The sequence below is a fragment of the Lottia gigantea genome (assembly GCF_000327385.1).
Source record: "Lottia gigantea unplaced genomic scaffold LOTGIsca_20, whole genome shotgun sequence".
In the NCBI taxonomy this organism is placed as follows: Eukaryota; Metazoa; Mollusca; class Gastropoda; family Lottiidae; genus Lottia; species Lottia gigantea.
In genome coordinates, this window is record NW_008708401.1 from 392,318 (window position 1) to 407,979 (window position 15,662).

Consider the following 15,662-nt stretch of genomic DNA (forward strand, 5'->3'; position numbering starts at 1 on the left):
TATAATCTCAAAATTACAAAAATATTTTAGATCTTTTCTGGGTTTGAGTTTGCTGCTGATTTGAGAGGTATTGGATCATCTTCTACCATCTTTGACTTTAAACTACTGCGGAATTTCTGAAAGATCACAGATGAAAAGTAAAAAAAATACTGTTATTTCACATAAATTTCGGAGAAATTGTAAAAAGAATTCAGTTAGGAAAATTTTGCAAGGACAGCAGCACTAGCCTACTCATTTCAATTTCCGTCTGTCATGGTATCTTTAACATATACATTCTGTAGAATATGCATCTTCTTTTCCATTTCAATTCCTCAGACCTCACTCTAGTCTGCCTTTTCAGGTCAGAGTGATTTTATCAGGTCACATGTTTTATTTGTGATGGCTTGGCCTAGGTTTATTTTCTTATCAAAAAAACTTGATGATGGGTTGAACAATCTTAATTAATTATCTTGACCCATGCCATGATTGAGCAAAACAAAGCAAACATCAAACTCATTGAGCCACTGCTTGTCCTACTCTAATAATATAAGGTAATTGCCTAACCTGCCAAATATTGGACCCTTTAGCTGTAATAACAGCATGTATCATACCCAGTGGTATACAAGCTACAGATAGTAGAGCTATAACCCATCCTAACCCAACGGCCCACCCGGGATACTCATACCCGGCTACCTCTAATGGTTTATATTGAATCATACTAAACACCCAGATTCCCTGAAATAGTAAATTTCTTAGTTATTATCAATAGGGGTGTAACGTAAGTAGGAGAGTATAAAATTCAGATTTTTTTGGCAAGGTCCATTTGCAATTATCAAAATCTGACTCTCTTCTAAGCCAGTCATTTTGAATTGAGATAAAAAAAATAGATGTATCATATAATTACAAAAATTTGTTTTGCCAAAACCTGGGCCTTTGTTCTCAAAAACTCAAATAAGAAAAAAATCCTAATTTTAAGTTATACATTAATCTGATTGGATAATAAAACGTAATTTAAAATTTATTTTAGTGATTGACCAATCAGATGACTGAAGCACTAAAATCATCTTAAGTAAAGTTTTGAAGAATAAGGCCGGAAAAAATGCAAAATTTTGACTTACCAATATGAGAAGAGGAGATAACCCATACCAACAAATAACAAAAAATAACTGAGGTTTTCTACCAGTCATTTCTTCAACATTCTTCGCTAATCTATTAGCACCTGTAGAATTAAAAATCAAATCCAGGGTTAGCGCTTTTGAAATAACAAAAATCATACGATAAACTGATTTTGAAGTTCCTTTGTTTTAAAACTGGCTCTTCTTCGGATTAAAACTGTACGACCTGGATAATTTGAAGCAAATCATAAATAATAAATTAACATTGGACCAACAAATTCAAAAAAATTCTTCCAAGATGGTACATGAGAGGACATATTTTGTACAGATTTGTACCAACTTATAGGAGATTCCTATAAGAACTAAATACATAATGAGATTACCTACCGTAAAACCATGTAATTCCAATAACTTCAAAAAATGCCAAAATCATGAGAGATAAGGCTGCTGCATAATAATCTATGAGTTGGAAAAAATAAATACCTCCCTGAAAATAAAGCTTGATGATTAGAAAACTAGAAACATTATTTTTAGACGTCCAATAATGACAAGAGGATAAGCATAGGTGTAGCCAAGATTTCACTGACATGGAGGAATCCAAGCAAGTCGTCTTCCCTTTCGAATTTTATAGGACACTAGTCATGAGTTTAAGGAACTATAGACTATTTTCTAATCTATGAAGGTGGAGAATACATCTTGCATGACTTTGGAGAAGTAAATTTTCCATTTTATTATTGTAAAATGCAAAAGAGTGCAAGAAAAAATAAAATATGAAGGTAGCTTACCTGAGATACATTTGGTAAACCAAATAAAAACGATACAAAACAAACAATAAGAACCAACACTTCTTTACGTTTTAAATATTTACGAACTTGAGGTGAAAAATGATCTTGTATAGTGGTCACAATAACTTCTACCGATGCAAACTAAAATATCAAAAAAAGGAAGAATATGAGAGAAATCAAAAGTTTCGTCCTACTTTTTCTGTACCTGATGGGGATAATGACAAAATGCCTAACAAATAATGCATGTAAAAATGATTCTGATATTTAGGTTTAGTTTTAAGGAGTCAATATAAAATGACTTATACAACATCATAATCAAATGCCAAAAGGAACCAAATCCATGAGAAGCCTCATCATTTTCTCCAATTTTCACAAAATTATATCCCAGCCCCCATTCACTTTCAATAGGACTGTAAATAATTTGATACACTGACCTGACTGTCTATTCCTAGACAAATTAACATGAAGAAAAATAGAAAGGCAAATAGTTGAGCTGCTGGCATAGATACAAAGGCTTGAGGGTAAATAACAAACACTAGACCAGGACCTATAAAGTAGAAACAAAACAGTAAAATATGGTAAAAATTTAAAATTTGTTGAAAATTGAAGGCATTATTGTAGTTCACACACCACCTGTAAAAGGGTAATGATAATCCAGGATAGATCAATGCAAAGCTGATTTGCCAAGGACCAGCTTGCTGGTAGAAAGGAACCTAGTGCACCTAAGGTTGTTTCTTTCTGTCTTCAAGCCTAAAGCCTTTTTTTGAAAAAAAATAGCCATAAAAGACTCACCTTCCTTGACTACATTTTCTACAATTGTATCCTGATTGTAGGCAAGATTGCCCAATATAGAGAATATAGCAAACCCTGCCAGTATACAGGTTACAGCATCTACTGTAGCCAATATCACTACATCTCTTAAAAAAACATCATAATAATAATTGAACACTGGATGATGAGGCTACTGTCTAATTACTTTCTATAAGAATTGGTATATCAACTATAAAATAGTACTATTAGTCTTAGACTGACTCTACAAACAAATCAACAAGAGCTATATCAGTATACAATGTGGGTCAAAAGTAATATACAATGTGGTCCAAGAGTGATATACAATGTGGGACAAAAGAGATATACAATGTGGGCCAAAAGCAATTTAAAAAAGTGGGCCAAAGCCATACACAATATGGGCAAAAAGCAATATACAATGTTGGCCAAAAGCCATATACAATGTTGGCCAAAATGCCATATTCAATGTGGGCCAAAATCCATATACAAGGTGGGCCAAAAGTCATATACCATGTGGGCCAAAAGCAATATACATCCAATGTGAGCCAAAAACATTAAGAAATGTGAGCCAACAATGTGGGCCAAAAGCCATATACAATGTGAGCCAAAACGGGAATGACTACTTACTTGATAATGTTATTATTAAATTTACTATAACTGGACATAGTTATTAACCCTCCAAACCCCACACCAAGTGAATTAAATGTCTGAGCTGCAGCATTAACCCATACCTGTAATAATATCAATATAAAACAATAATTATCTCAATTTTTATCAGTTTGATACTTTTCACAACTGATTAGGCTTATAAAGACAGGTAATGCCATTCAGTGTACATTGAGGGAAATTTTATCAAGACATTGGCATTAGCTCTTTTTCAAGTGTTTGCAGCAGAAAAACCAATAGTCAAAGTAATATCTTCAGAGTAACAACTGGCAAGATGCTTTCTCAGATATCAATATGGTGAAAATGCCAGACAATATTTGCCATATATAATCTAAACAATTTTTAATTTAATCATGACAATAACCTGTTATATTATAATAATCTTATCTAATAAATCTTGTATCTCCCAAGTATAAAGATTCTATTTTCTAAGTTTTAAACACTTGCTGTGTCTCCAACAAAATTGATCAATTATTGCATACCAGTGACCGAACAGAACAGACTGAATGGAACAGAACATGAGTAAACAGAACATGACTAAACAGAGCAGACTGAACAGAACATGACTGAACAGAACATGACTAAACAGAACAGACTAAACAGAACAGACTGAACAGAGCAGACTGAGCAGAATATGACTAAACAGAATAGACTGAACAGAACATGACTAAACAGAACAGACTGAACAGAACATGACTAAACAGAGCAGACTGAACAGAACATGACTAAACAGAGCAGACTGAACAGAACAGACTGAGCAGAACATGAATAAACAGAACAGACTGAACAGAACAGACTGAACAGAACATGACTAAACAGAGCAGACTGAACAGAACATGACTAAACAGAGCAGACTGAACAGAACAGACTGAGCAGAACATGACTAAACAGAACAGACTGAACAGAACATGACTGAACAGAACATCACTAAACAGAACAGACTAAACAGAACAGACTGAGCAGAACATGACTAAACAGAACAGACTGAACAGAACAGACTGAACAGAACATCACTAAACAGAACAGACTGAACAGAACATGACTAAACAGAGCAGACTGAACAGAACATGAGTAAACAGAACAGACTGAACAGAAAAGGGCTTAACAAAACTGGATTGAACAGAACAAAACTGGATTGAACAGAACAAAACTGGATTTAACAGAACAAAACTGGATTGAACAGAACAGATTGGAATAGGACTGAACTCAGCAGACAGAACAAGAGATGAACAAAACAAGATAGAAATGAGCAGGCAAATCAAAAAGACTACTGAAAAGAACAGACAGAACAGTTGGAAAAATACAGAACTGAACTAAACTGAACAGAGCAAAACATGACTGAACAGGAAGAAAAAAATATAATTATAACAATACAATCAACTGAATAATATACATATAATACAAAAACTCAAGTGTAAATTAATAATGCAGTTTTATTCATATTCTCTAAAAGCTGTTTCTAGAGTGATTCTTACAATAACATCTATCTGGTATTGTCCTTTAAAGGGACAGGTGCGCCATTTTTTTTCACCAATCATACCTTAGTCTCAGAAACTTGAATTTTGTAGCTAAGCCAATCTGTTATAGTGTTCAAACCTCACCGTCGAAATTTGAGCCTTCAATTTCATGTGTGTCCAGAATTATCTGTGTTTGAATGTTAAAATGACGACTCATCAATTTAAGATTCTCTGTGATATAGAAAAGACATATATACGAAAAGTGAGTAAAATTCCTAGTTTAAATTTTTTTAAAGGAATTCTGAATTTTCGTACATTTCTAGTAATTCTGAAGACTATTTACATATATTCAAGATTAAAATCAAAATGGGGCACCTGTCCCTTTACCAGTTTGAATTTGAATAGTGGCAATAGAACTGAAAATCTGCTATTCAATCTTTTGCAAACAGCATGATTATGCATATAACTTGAATAAACCTATCATTTATATAGAATACGGCAGAAAAAGTGAGTCAAGGACGACCGTTGTATCAGATTAAGCTATTTAATGTATGCACTGTCATTACTATGATTATTCAAAGTCAACAACTATTTCTTTTTGTGGGTCTTTATCTATTCCAAAATTAAGTACTCAGGGACCCAATTCACACAAAAAAAACTTAACAATAAAAATTTTTTTAACAATTAATGTATTTGAAAGTTGCATTCAAAATACTTTTTGTGATTGAATGGTAATAACTGGACACTTACATTAGGTTTAGGTTTAGGTTTAATAAATATACCTTTGAGGCTCAATTTTAGGTTTAATAAACACCTATTATATACCTACTGTAGCATCTAATAGCAGCTCCCACCTAGGTTTAATATATATATATATATACCTAATATATACCTTTGTAACTCAATTCTAGGTTTAATAAACACCTATTATATACCTACTGTAGCATCTTATAGCAGCTCCCACCTAGGTTTAATATATATATATATATATACCTAATATATACCTTTGTTACTCAATTCTAGGTTTAATAAACACCTATTATAAACCTACTGTAGCATCTAATAGCAGCTCCCACCTAGGTTTAATATATATATATATACCTAATATATACCTTTGTAACTCAATTCTAGGTTTAATAAACACCTATTATATACCTACTGTAGCATCTAATAGCAGCTCCCACCTAGGTTTAATATATAAATATACCTAATATATACCTTTGTAACTCAATTCTAGGTTTAATAAACACCTATTATATACCTACTGTAGCATCTAATAGCAGCTCCCACCTAGGTTTAATATATATATATATATACCTAATATATACCTTTGTAACTCAATTTTAGGTTTAATAAACACCTATTATATACCTACTGTAGCATCTAATAGCAGCTCCCACCTAGGATTAATATATATATATACCTAATATATACCTTTGTAACTCAATTCTAGGTTTAATAAACACCTATTATATACCTATTGTAGCATCTAATAGCAGCTCCCACCTAGGTTTAATATATATATATATACCTAATATATACCTTTGTAACTCAATTCTAGGTTTAATAAACACCTATTACATACCTACTGTAACATCTTATAGCAGCTCCCACCTAGGTTTAATATACCTAATATATACCTTTGTAACTCAATTCTAGGTTTAATAAACACCTATTATATACCTACTGTAGCATCTAATAGCAGCTCCCACCTAGGTTTAATATATATATATACCTAATATATACCTTTGTAACTCAATTCTAGGTTTAATAAACACCTATCATATACCTACTGTAGCATCTAATAGCAGCTCCCACCTAGGTTTAATATATATATATACCTAATATATACCTTTGTAACTCAATTCTAGGTTTAATAAACACCTATTATATACCTACTGTAGCATTTAATAGCAGCTCCCACCTAGGTTTAATATATATATATATATATATACCTAATATATACCTTTGTAACTCAATTCTAGGTTTAATAAACACCTATTATATACCTACTGTAGCATCTTATGACAGCTCCCCCTATGTTTAATAAAGAATACAACACCATTAGCTAAATTCTAGGTTTAAAGGGACAGATGCGCCATTTTTTTCACCAATCATTCTTTAGTCTCAGAAACAGGAATTTTTTAGCTTAGCCAATCAATAACAATGTTCACAGATCACCGTCGAAATTTGAGTCTTCTAATCCACGTGTGTCCAGAATTATCCTCGAAAGAGAAACAGACAAGTTGTCTTTTTTTAAAGACACTACCATGTATAGAAATATGAAAAGTTCTAGTTTGAGATATTTTTGAAGGAATTATGCGATTTTTGTACATTTTATCATACCACTGAAGAATATTTACATATATATCCATGACTCAAATCAACACCTCAAAATGGCAAACCTGTCCCTTGAATAGATACAAATTATCTACCTACTGTAGCATCTAATAACAGCTCCCACCTAGGTTTAATAAAGAATATAATTCCATCTACAGCACCAGGTAGCGTTAGACCACGTACCAACAATATTATTAACACCACATATGGGAATAACGCTGTGAAGTATACCACCTACAATGAAATAGAATGGAATTTTACACCATGTAACATTTTGGTTTTATTGAGAATATATAACAATGAATATCCAAGCAGTCCTCTCATATAATAAGGCAATCCTTTAGTGAACAGAGTATTCGATTGGGTAAATATTTAATTCATGCATAACAATTTCATCAGATCATGGATGGCATGTGTAGTCACCAGAATAAAAAAGACAAATGAAGATGAAGAAACACACCTCGTAACAGTAACAGCCTAATAGGAGGGGCCTAAAACATATTTCTGTTGTGTGGTATTATTATATATACATTGTAACAGTACTATAGCCTGAAATGTTCAGAAGAGGCCATTATCGTGTTTTTATTTTTCTCATCACAAAATTGCATACATATACTAACCTTACCGGTAGATTTGGGGCCTTTCCAGATACAGAAATAGATAATAATCCAGCCTAATAATAAAATTAAAACCAGTTGCCATCTCATAGAGCCTTGTTCATTAATACCTGATGACCTTTCTAACAGGTTCTCTCTGTAAAATAAAATATAAACCCTGTCACTGTAATCCAGTATCAGGCCCCCCAAAAAATTTGGAGTAGCTCGTATCTAGAATGGGACAATAGATTCAGAAGAAAAAATTGAAGAACCATGTAGATAGGGTATGGGTGGAGATACAGGACCATACACACTGGAAAACATGGACAGAAAAATTCTACTTGTGTCTTTATTTACGACTATTAATTTTTTCATTTAGTCATCTGATTGGTCAAGTAATTTAGTTTATTGTCTAATCAAATTAGTGTATTTCTTAAAATCTGGATTTTAACTCTTTAACTTTTTATGACAACTGGTCTCAAAATCAATAAACATAAAAAATATAAATAAAAAGGTAGACTTACATGAAAAAATCTTCAGTGGGTGATCGTGTATCATTTGGACGGATATACTGTGATATTGTTTGATTGAAAACGCTGGTGGTATTAACCAAGCTTGTAACATTTACCTCTGATGAGTTGACCATACTTTTATCCCAGCAGAACTCTGAATTCCACTCATGGTTACAAGTCTGCCAGGGGAGTTGTGATTGAAATGTATTAAATAAGTAATAAAAGGACCAGGAAATAATTACGATGTAATAGGTTGTAAAGAGAAATGAAATCACAACTGTAGCTAACCCTGCCCCTGAAATACACAAAATATATTACTATATAACAAAATAGAAAGTTTTTCAAATCCCTGAAAACTCACTAAATGTTTTATCATCAGCGCCATGTTTTTTTTTAAACCAATTGTACCTTTTTTACTCAAATAGAAAAAGAAATTTCTAGTTTTAAGTATTTTTGAAGGAATTATGCGATTTTTGTACGTTTCTAATGCTTCAATCACATTAATGCAAAACTATTCTACATATTAAGGTCTTTGAATGGCATTAGCAATTGTGAGTACGATATATAGACACAGGTTTATGGAGCAACAATCACTGGTTAAAGTTTTATGCAAAGTTTCAACGTGTTTCCCCGTCGTCCTCAGGCACATAATGATCATAATTAATATATAAGTTTGCCTATCACTTCTTATCATTCTGCGCTTGAGGACGACAGGGGAAACACGTCGAAACATTGCATAAAACTTTAACCAGTGATTGTTGTTTCATAAACCTGTGTCTATATATTCTACATATTATTATACCTCTAATGAAGAATGGTCAAAGCTAAAAAGAAAAGCAGCAACTTTTTCACCATTTTCCATTGTATAACCAACAAAAACAAGGGACAGGCATAAATGAATGAGAAAATTTATAAAAACCAAAACAGCTATCTTAGTTTTAATTGCAAACAGATCCCTAGGTTGTACTTATATTTCAGTAAGAATAAGCATTTGAGCTTCCCTTCCTTGATTATACTCACCTTTAAAAAATGGACATAGTTTGTTTAAAGCCCCTACTGGTCCCTGTCTGGTGTATTGTCCCACTGCCATCTCCATATAGGACAGGGGAACACCACATAATATCAACATAATAAAAAATGGCAGTAGAAAAGCACCTGAAATTATATCAACTTTCTATATAAATAAAGTTTGGTCTATAGCAAATATTCAGAATGGTTTAACAAATTTGAAGTGTTTTCTAAATGAACATAATATCTAATAGTGTTATTAAATTAGTTAGCTTAGGCTAGACCAATATATTTCTTGATTTACAAATTTTTTCTTGAAAAATCGTTAAAGGCAGGAGGGGGAAAAAAGATGAAATTTGTTTAAAAGGCGGAAGAGAATCAAATAATTATATATCTTATTAATAATGGGACTTTCTGATGATCAGTTTCTTCATTATCAGGAATGAAATTTTGTATTTTTCCAGCAGACCTAATTTTTATTTGGATTTATCGAAAATTGAGGTAGGAGAATCTGTAAAACAAGGATTCATATTCCTGAAATGATCTTAAAGTTAAGATGTCCCAGGGTCTTAACTTCTAACACTGTTTCTAGAATAGCCTAGGGATTAGATTTCAAGAAATATATTGGTCTGGCCTTACATTAAAAGATAAATCATATCTTTCTATTCATTATTCACTCAATTAATGTGTATCATCATAGAAAAAATTAATCAATGCAAAATATCAGGAACAGTAAATGTATCATATGGTATTTTATAATATACTAATACAATATAGTGTGATAATATTCAAATTAAGTTTCAATTTTATAGCTAACACAAAGACCTATCACATCTGTTTGCACTTAGTAACTGGGTGAAAGAGACTACTTGTTGTTAGTTGTTAAACTAACTAGCTTTGATTTAACAAAACACAAAGTTTGCATGAGATTAGAAAATGTATGTATGATTAAAAAATGGTGGATTTCTCAAATTTAATTAAAAATAGGGCTTGGTTCCAGCTAATCTTAATAAGTCAAAAAGATAAAAGTTTTTGGTCTGTTTGAATCATGTTATCTACATAATACTATATTTTATTTATATTAGTCTAGCACCTGGGTTCCCAACCTTGCCAGTCACAACCCCAACTAATCTAAAACCTTTTGAAAATTGCTGTTGCTTATGAAAATTCTTTAAAACACTTGGGGGAGTACTCTTGTCTCAAATTGCTGTAAATGGCGCTTACACGCTTATAATTCTTAAAAAAAAATGATGCTCATGTGTTAGCCAAATTACATGATTGCAGGAACCACAGACATCTGATTAAAAATTGGAAGGGAGCAAATTGATGCTATCAGAGTCCCAGATACACATAAAATTTTACAAAACCTCTTTACAATCTCTTTAAGGCTTTGGGGCATGTTGACCTCTTATCATTATCCGTTCGAGATACACTTAGGGTGTTCAATCATTTCCCTATCTAATCTAGCATGATACTTTCATTTACCAAGATTTAACCTGTACATATCATTGAGTAAAATGTGAAACTTTCTTTTAATCACTTTGAAGGGATGTGATATGATGTTGGTTTCTAGAATGGGGTCGCTATCTGAAAAAGGTAGGAACCCTTGGGTCTAGCATAATAGACAAGGTTAGATGCTGAGTGCAGTGTAGTGTAAAAGACTATAGATGAAAATAGATGCAACGAATACACAAGGTATGTGTACAGACAGGATGTGCACATGATTGACTCTGTCTATTTTCTACAGTATCAACAGTCCCACATCCCATCATCTATTCCTTCATTATCCATGCAATTACCACATTTCAAAATTAACTACACCACACAATTGTCCAAGTTACAAAGATGAATTTTATGGATCCTGATGAACAAAAATATTTATGGATTAGACTTTATTTTCCAAATAATTCAAGTGTCTTACCCCCTCCACTGCGATAACATAAATATGGGAATCGCCAAACATTTCCCAGTCCCACAGCGTAACCTATCACAGCTAAAATATACTCCAACTTTTTACTCCAGCTGCCTCGTACTTCTAGACTCTCCATTTTCTATTCAACAACTTCAGATTGGTCCCATTAGTTTCTAAAATGAAAAAAAAAATCTCAGACCAACTCATATTGGATCAATACCTTTTCTGAATCTTAAACTACAAACACAAAAAAAATTCCTGATGTCACATCTTCCATTACTAGGGAACTTTCAGTTTCAGATCTCAGTAAATTCCACTTTGTAACCAAATAAAAATGCAACACTAAGTTTGCCAAATTGCATCATATTCCTAAATTTCAAAGGATTCTTTAACAAACTCTGTTTATGGATAACAGTTATTTGTCTGAAATTGCATATTCAAATCCCCCCCCCCCCCCCCTCCAAAAAACAACACTACAAATAGCTATCGTTTAGAAGGTTTTCAAGCATGTCTGGAAACTTTCGTGGAAAGATAGAAAAAAATTGGCTGCAAGTTACTAAAACAATATCTCACAGCTATATATAAGGCAAGCTTTTCCTGTTAGCCATCATATATCTCTACATAACCTATAACACTTTTGATTTAAAATAGAATAGTTGACTGTCCTGGCTGTATTCACCTAATCTAAAACCTATCTAGGAGTAACCTGAGCCTAGAAGATTAAACAACTTTTTTCATTATAACTTTGGATGAAAAGATTGTAAAGATATTTTACAGCCATGACTCTACTAGTGAACAAGATATATATTCTTATATTCTTCAAACTTTTAGTCCCAGGCCAAATATTTAACATAGCTCTCCAAATAGGTATACGATTAGTGGCTTTAAATTAACGACTTTCAAAGGTTAGCAATATTTTACTAGTAAAAACCAACGACCACCATTTTTTCTATATAAACATTTCAAGACTCTGTGCTACAAGCCCTTTAATAAACAATCTATTAGTACATACACATTGCTATGCATGGATAGACTAGATGTTTTAAGATATCTTTCATACCTAGCTAACCACCCACTATCTCTTCATACTAGTCAGCTTTTCTATCCAAATAAAATATGAATTTATAAATAATTTGTAAAGAAAATTAACATTAAAAACACCCACAAAAGAGCTTTTATCTGATACTAAAAGCAGTATTTTTTAGAGGAAAATGTTCAAATCAAATTGGGAGTGGTGGGTGTAAAATTCCTGAACTCTCCACACTGTCTTAATTGGGTCAGAAAAGATCTAAGAATTGAAGCTAAAGTTGCCTCAAAGGCTGTGAACAAATTTGCGAATGACAACGACTTGTACATTTTTATACATATTTTATAATCATAATTTCTTTGTTTATTCGTGTTAGTGAGCTAAGTTACCATAAGGCTGCAAAATCAATTGATGAAAATAAATATTAATTTGTGGTCAAGGACAAAATATCACACCATTCCCATGGATTTGAGAACAATATCAGAAGTTCTAACTGGCTCTATCAGTTCACATCCCTTCCCCTGCTCCACAGCTTTGGTAATTTTGTAGCTTGTCATTAAACCTGGGGACAGCCAAACAGTTAATAGCTTCTGAATACAGGCTTGGAGTGCCAATCATGGACTCATCATATTCTGAGCACCAGCACAAATTCACTCCTGCCTGGTAACAATTGATCAACATTAACAATCTAAAATAAGTCTAATAAAAATGCTGAGTCATAATATAAATGGCTCAATTCAAAGACCGGTATATACATAATACTTAATTTGCATGTTTACACTTCACTCTTCTCTACAGATACATGGACTTGGCCTACAGACCACATTAAGCCCAGCGTTAACCAAACAAACGACTACATCCCTGAAAATTAGGCCTGCGACACCCATGACAGACTGTGTTATAGATCAAAATTAAAAGATACGATACCTGGTTCGCAGAAATATTTGACAAGAAGCCGTTAGAGTTCAATCAATATCAAGAAACACATGGTTAATGAACGTGTACGCTACGGTACTTACAAGCTGCAACAAATACTGCTCACAGACCAACAGTTAGTGAATGAAGTCACGTGATATTTGATTGATAATCCGAATCATTCCCACTCGTATTGGAACCAGTTTTATGTAACTATGACCTACTTATATAACTGTACTCATTGACGGCAGATTGGTAGTTTAAATTCTTAGATATATCTATTAGTCAGAACACAACTTATTTAATAGGTCACTTATTTACAAGTATTAACTCAAGATTTGAGCTCAATTAATTTAGATTTCCACTTAATGTGGAATGTGTTGGTTGCAAAGCAGGGCAACCCTACCTTTAAGGAACACCCGATGTCACTGTCTTTCTGTTATCATACAATTTTTAAAATAGTGCTCAGTACAACAATTGTAGATCAATATAGAAATACCACTGTTAGAATAGTACTCAATACATCAATAGTAGAGTGATATAGAAATACCACTGTTAAAATAATACTCAATACATCAATTGTAGGCTAAAGCATATAGAAATACCACTGTTAAAATAGTGTTCAATACATCAATTGTAAATGAAATGAAATGAATGGAGTTTTACGTCCTACTTTTCCAATTGTAGATCAATATAGAAATACCACTGCTAAAATAGAGCTCATTACAATTATTTATTATAGAGCGATAAAGAAATATTAAAACAGAACATACACAAACATGTTGTTATTCAGTGTTTCAAGCTGAAGATCACATAGCGTGAAAATCTGTGCAACATGTTTTTTTAGTGTCTTTCTTAATATTTCTTTATATACAAACTCGTGTAAATTAGAGAGACTGCCTACTGCATAGCTTTTAAAGGCATTTAACGAAACTGTTTTGAAACTAATAATTATTAGTTTAATATTGCATAACTGTTATAAGCATTGAACATGCCTTAGCTTAGCAGGGAGCCGCGGTGGCTCAGTCAGTTAGACGTTTTCTCGCTAACCTGAAGGCCCAGGGTTCGAGATAATACCTTCGGATTTTTCAACCCGGTTTCCCCTTGTCAGTAATGCAGTAAGAGGGTCGTGTGCTACAGACTGTGCACGTTAAAGATCCCTCGACAGTTGAAAATCGAAAAAGAGCAGTCTAATGCCACTGTCCTTTAGTAAAAAGTTCCTTACTTGCACCCTGCTTGGCGTTGCCCGTCTTCATCAGTCCAAATGGTGCAGAACGTAGGTAGTAAAACTCCATTCATTTTTTTTTTTAAGTAGCAAAAATACTTGTAAATTAGCTGTGAATGCGGCAGAGGTTGCAGATTAAATGAGATTTAGATGAAAAAAGAGATGATAATATCATACGTTATAGTTTGATAGTCACGGTATATTAAATACTCAAATTACATCAAATGTGACTTACGTATTATGTGATAGAAACCTCTCTTAATTAGGCCTACATGTCACAGTAAACTCAAATATATATTCATAAGGTCGTGAATTAACTAAACTTTCACCTCTACTGAGCCTACCCCTCAGAATAGTTACAAGATTTAGAAGGGGTTGTAAAGAGGTTTTCTAGATTTTCTATATGTATCGGGGACACTGACAGCATCAGTTTACTCTATTCCATTTTTCAATAAGACGTTTGTTGCACCTGCAATTCCTCTAAAACTAAGTGTTTGATGGTGTCGCAAAATATGCTTTATCACATAAAACCCATCGTATTCAGTGACGTCATCGTGCAATTAGTTTTAGTGGAATCGAAGGAGTCACCACAGATGTCTGATTGAAAATTAGAATGGCGCAAATTGATGCTATTGGTGTCCCAGACACACATAAAAAATTTAGAAACCTCTTTACAATTCCTTTTATAACATTCAAAATAACATACATGAATAAGATTTTATCAGCGAATGGGTGGCATTGATAGATAATATACAAGGACAGCAAGGTCGATTAGGCAAGGACAGTGTAACTTTCTTTAAGAATATTTCAGTGGAGCAAGCGAGAATATTGTAAAAGGTTTCCCAGTCACTAAATTATTGTAGGCGGCGTTGAATGCTGAATATTTACTTTCGAAAGTTCGGCTGTTCGGGACACAGATCAGCACCCGAGACGACCGAGTCCAGGAAATCCATAGTAACTGAGTTTGGGTTGCCAGTCGTTTATTTCAAAATGTTGACAAATTGGACAACCTTGTCTTGACATATCATTTGTATATACGAATTGTATCATTGGATCGAAAACTATACAAAAGAAAAATGTCTCCATCTCCAATTCATATGAACCATCTTGGATTTGTGTCTGCTACGTTTGAATCTGTGTCAGCCATTTTGGATTCAAATAGTGAGACACAAATCCATGACAATTTGTAAAGAAGAAACATAGAAGATTGGTCTTCGTAGGCTAACATTTGGAGATAAATCAATGGAAGGAATTATATTAGCCAACAAGTTAAAGCACCAAGTTAAATAGTCAACCAGTCAAAATATAACAGTCCACAAATGTCTCATCAGTTTAT

The 15,662-nt window shown here is 33.0% G+C and overlaps 1 protein-coding gene across 1 annotated transcript; it reads right to left on the reverse strand.

The window, feature by feature from the left end:
- Positions 1–492: 492 nt before the first annotated feature.
- Positions 493–11,295, reverse strand: LOTGIDRAFT_115105 (hypothetical protein; the record flags this gene model as incomplete). Its single annotated transcript, XM_009053621.1, has 13 exons — positions 493–714; positions 1,098–1,198; positions 1,482–1,581; positions 1,880–2,020; positions 2,314–2,426; positions 2,672–2,796; positions 3,296–3,399; positions 7,231–7,365; positions 7,752–7,884; positions 8,252–8,298; positions 8,356–8,534; positions 9,260–9,394; positions 11,169–11,295. The coding sequence occupies 13 exons, from the start codon at positions 11,293–11,295 to the stop codon at positions 493–495; spliced, it is 1,662 nt and encodes a 553-aa protein (XP_009051869.1).
- Positions 11,296–15,662: the final 4,367 nt, after the last annotated feature.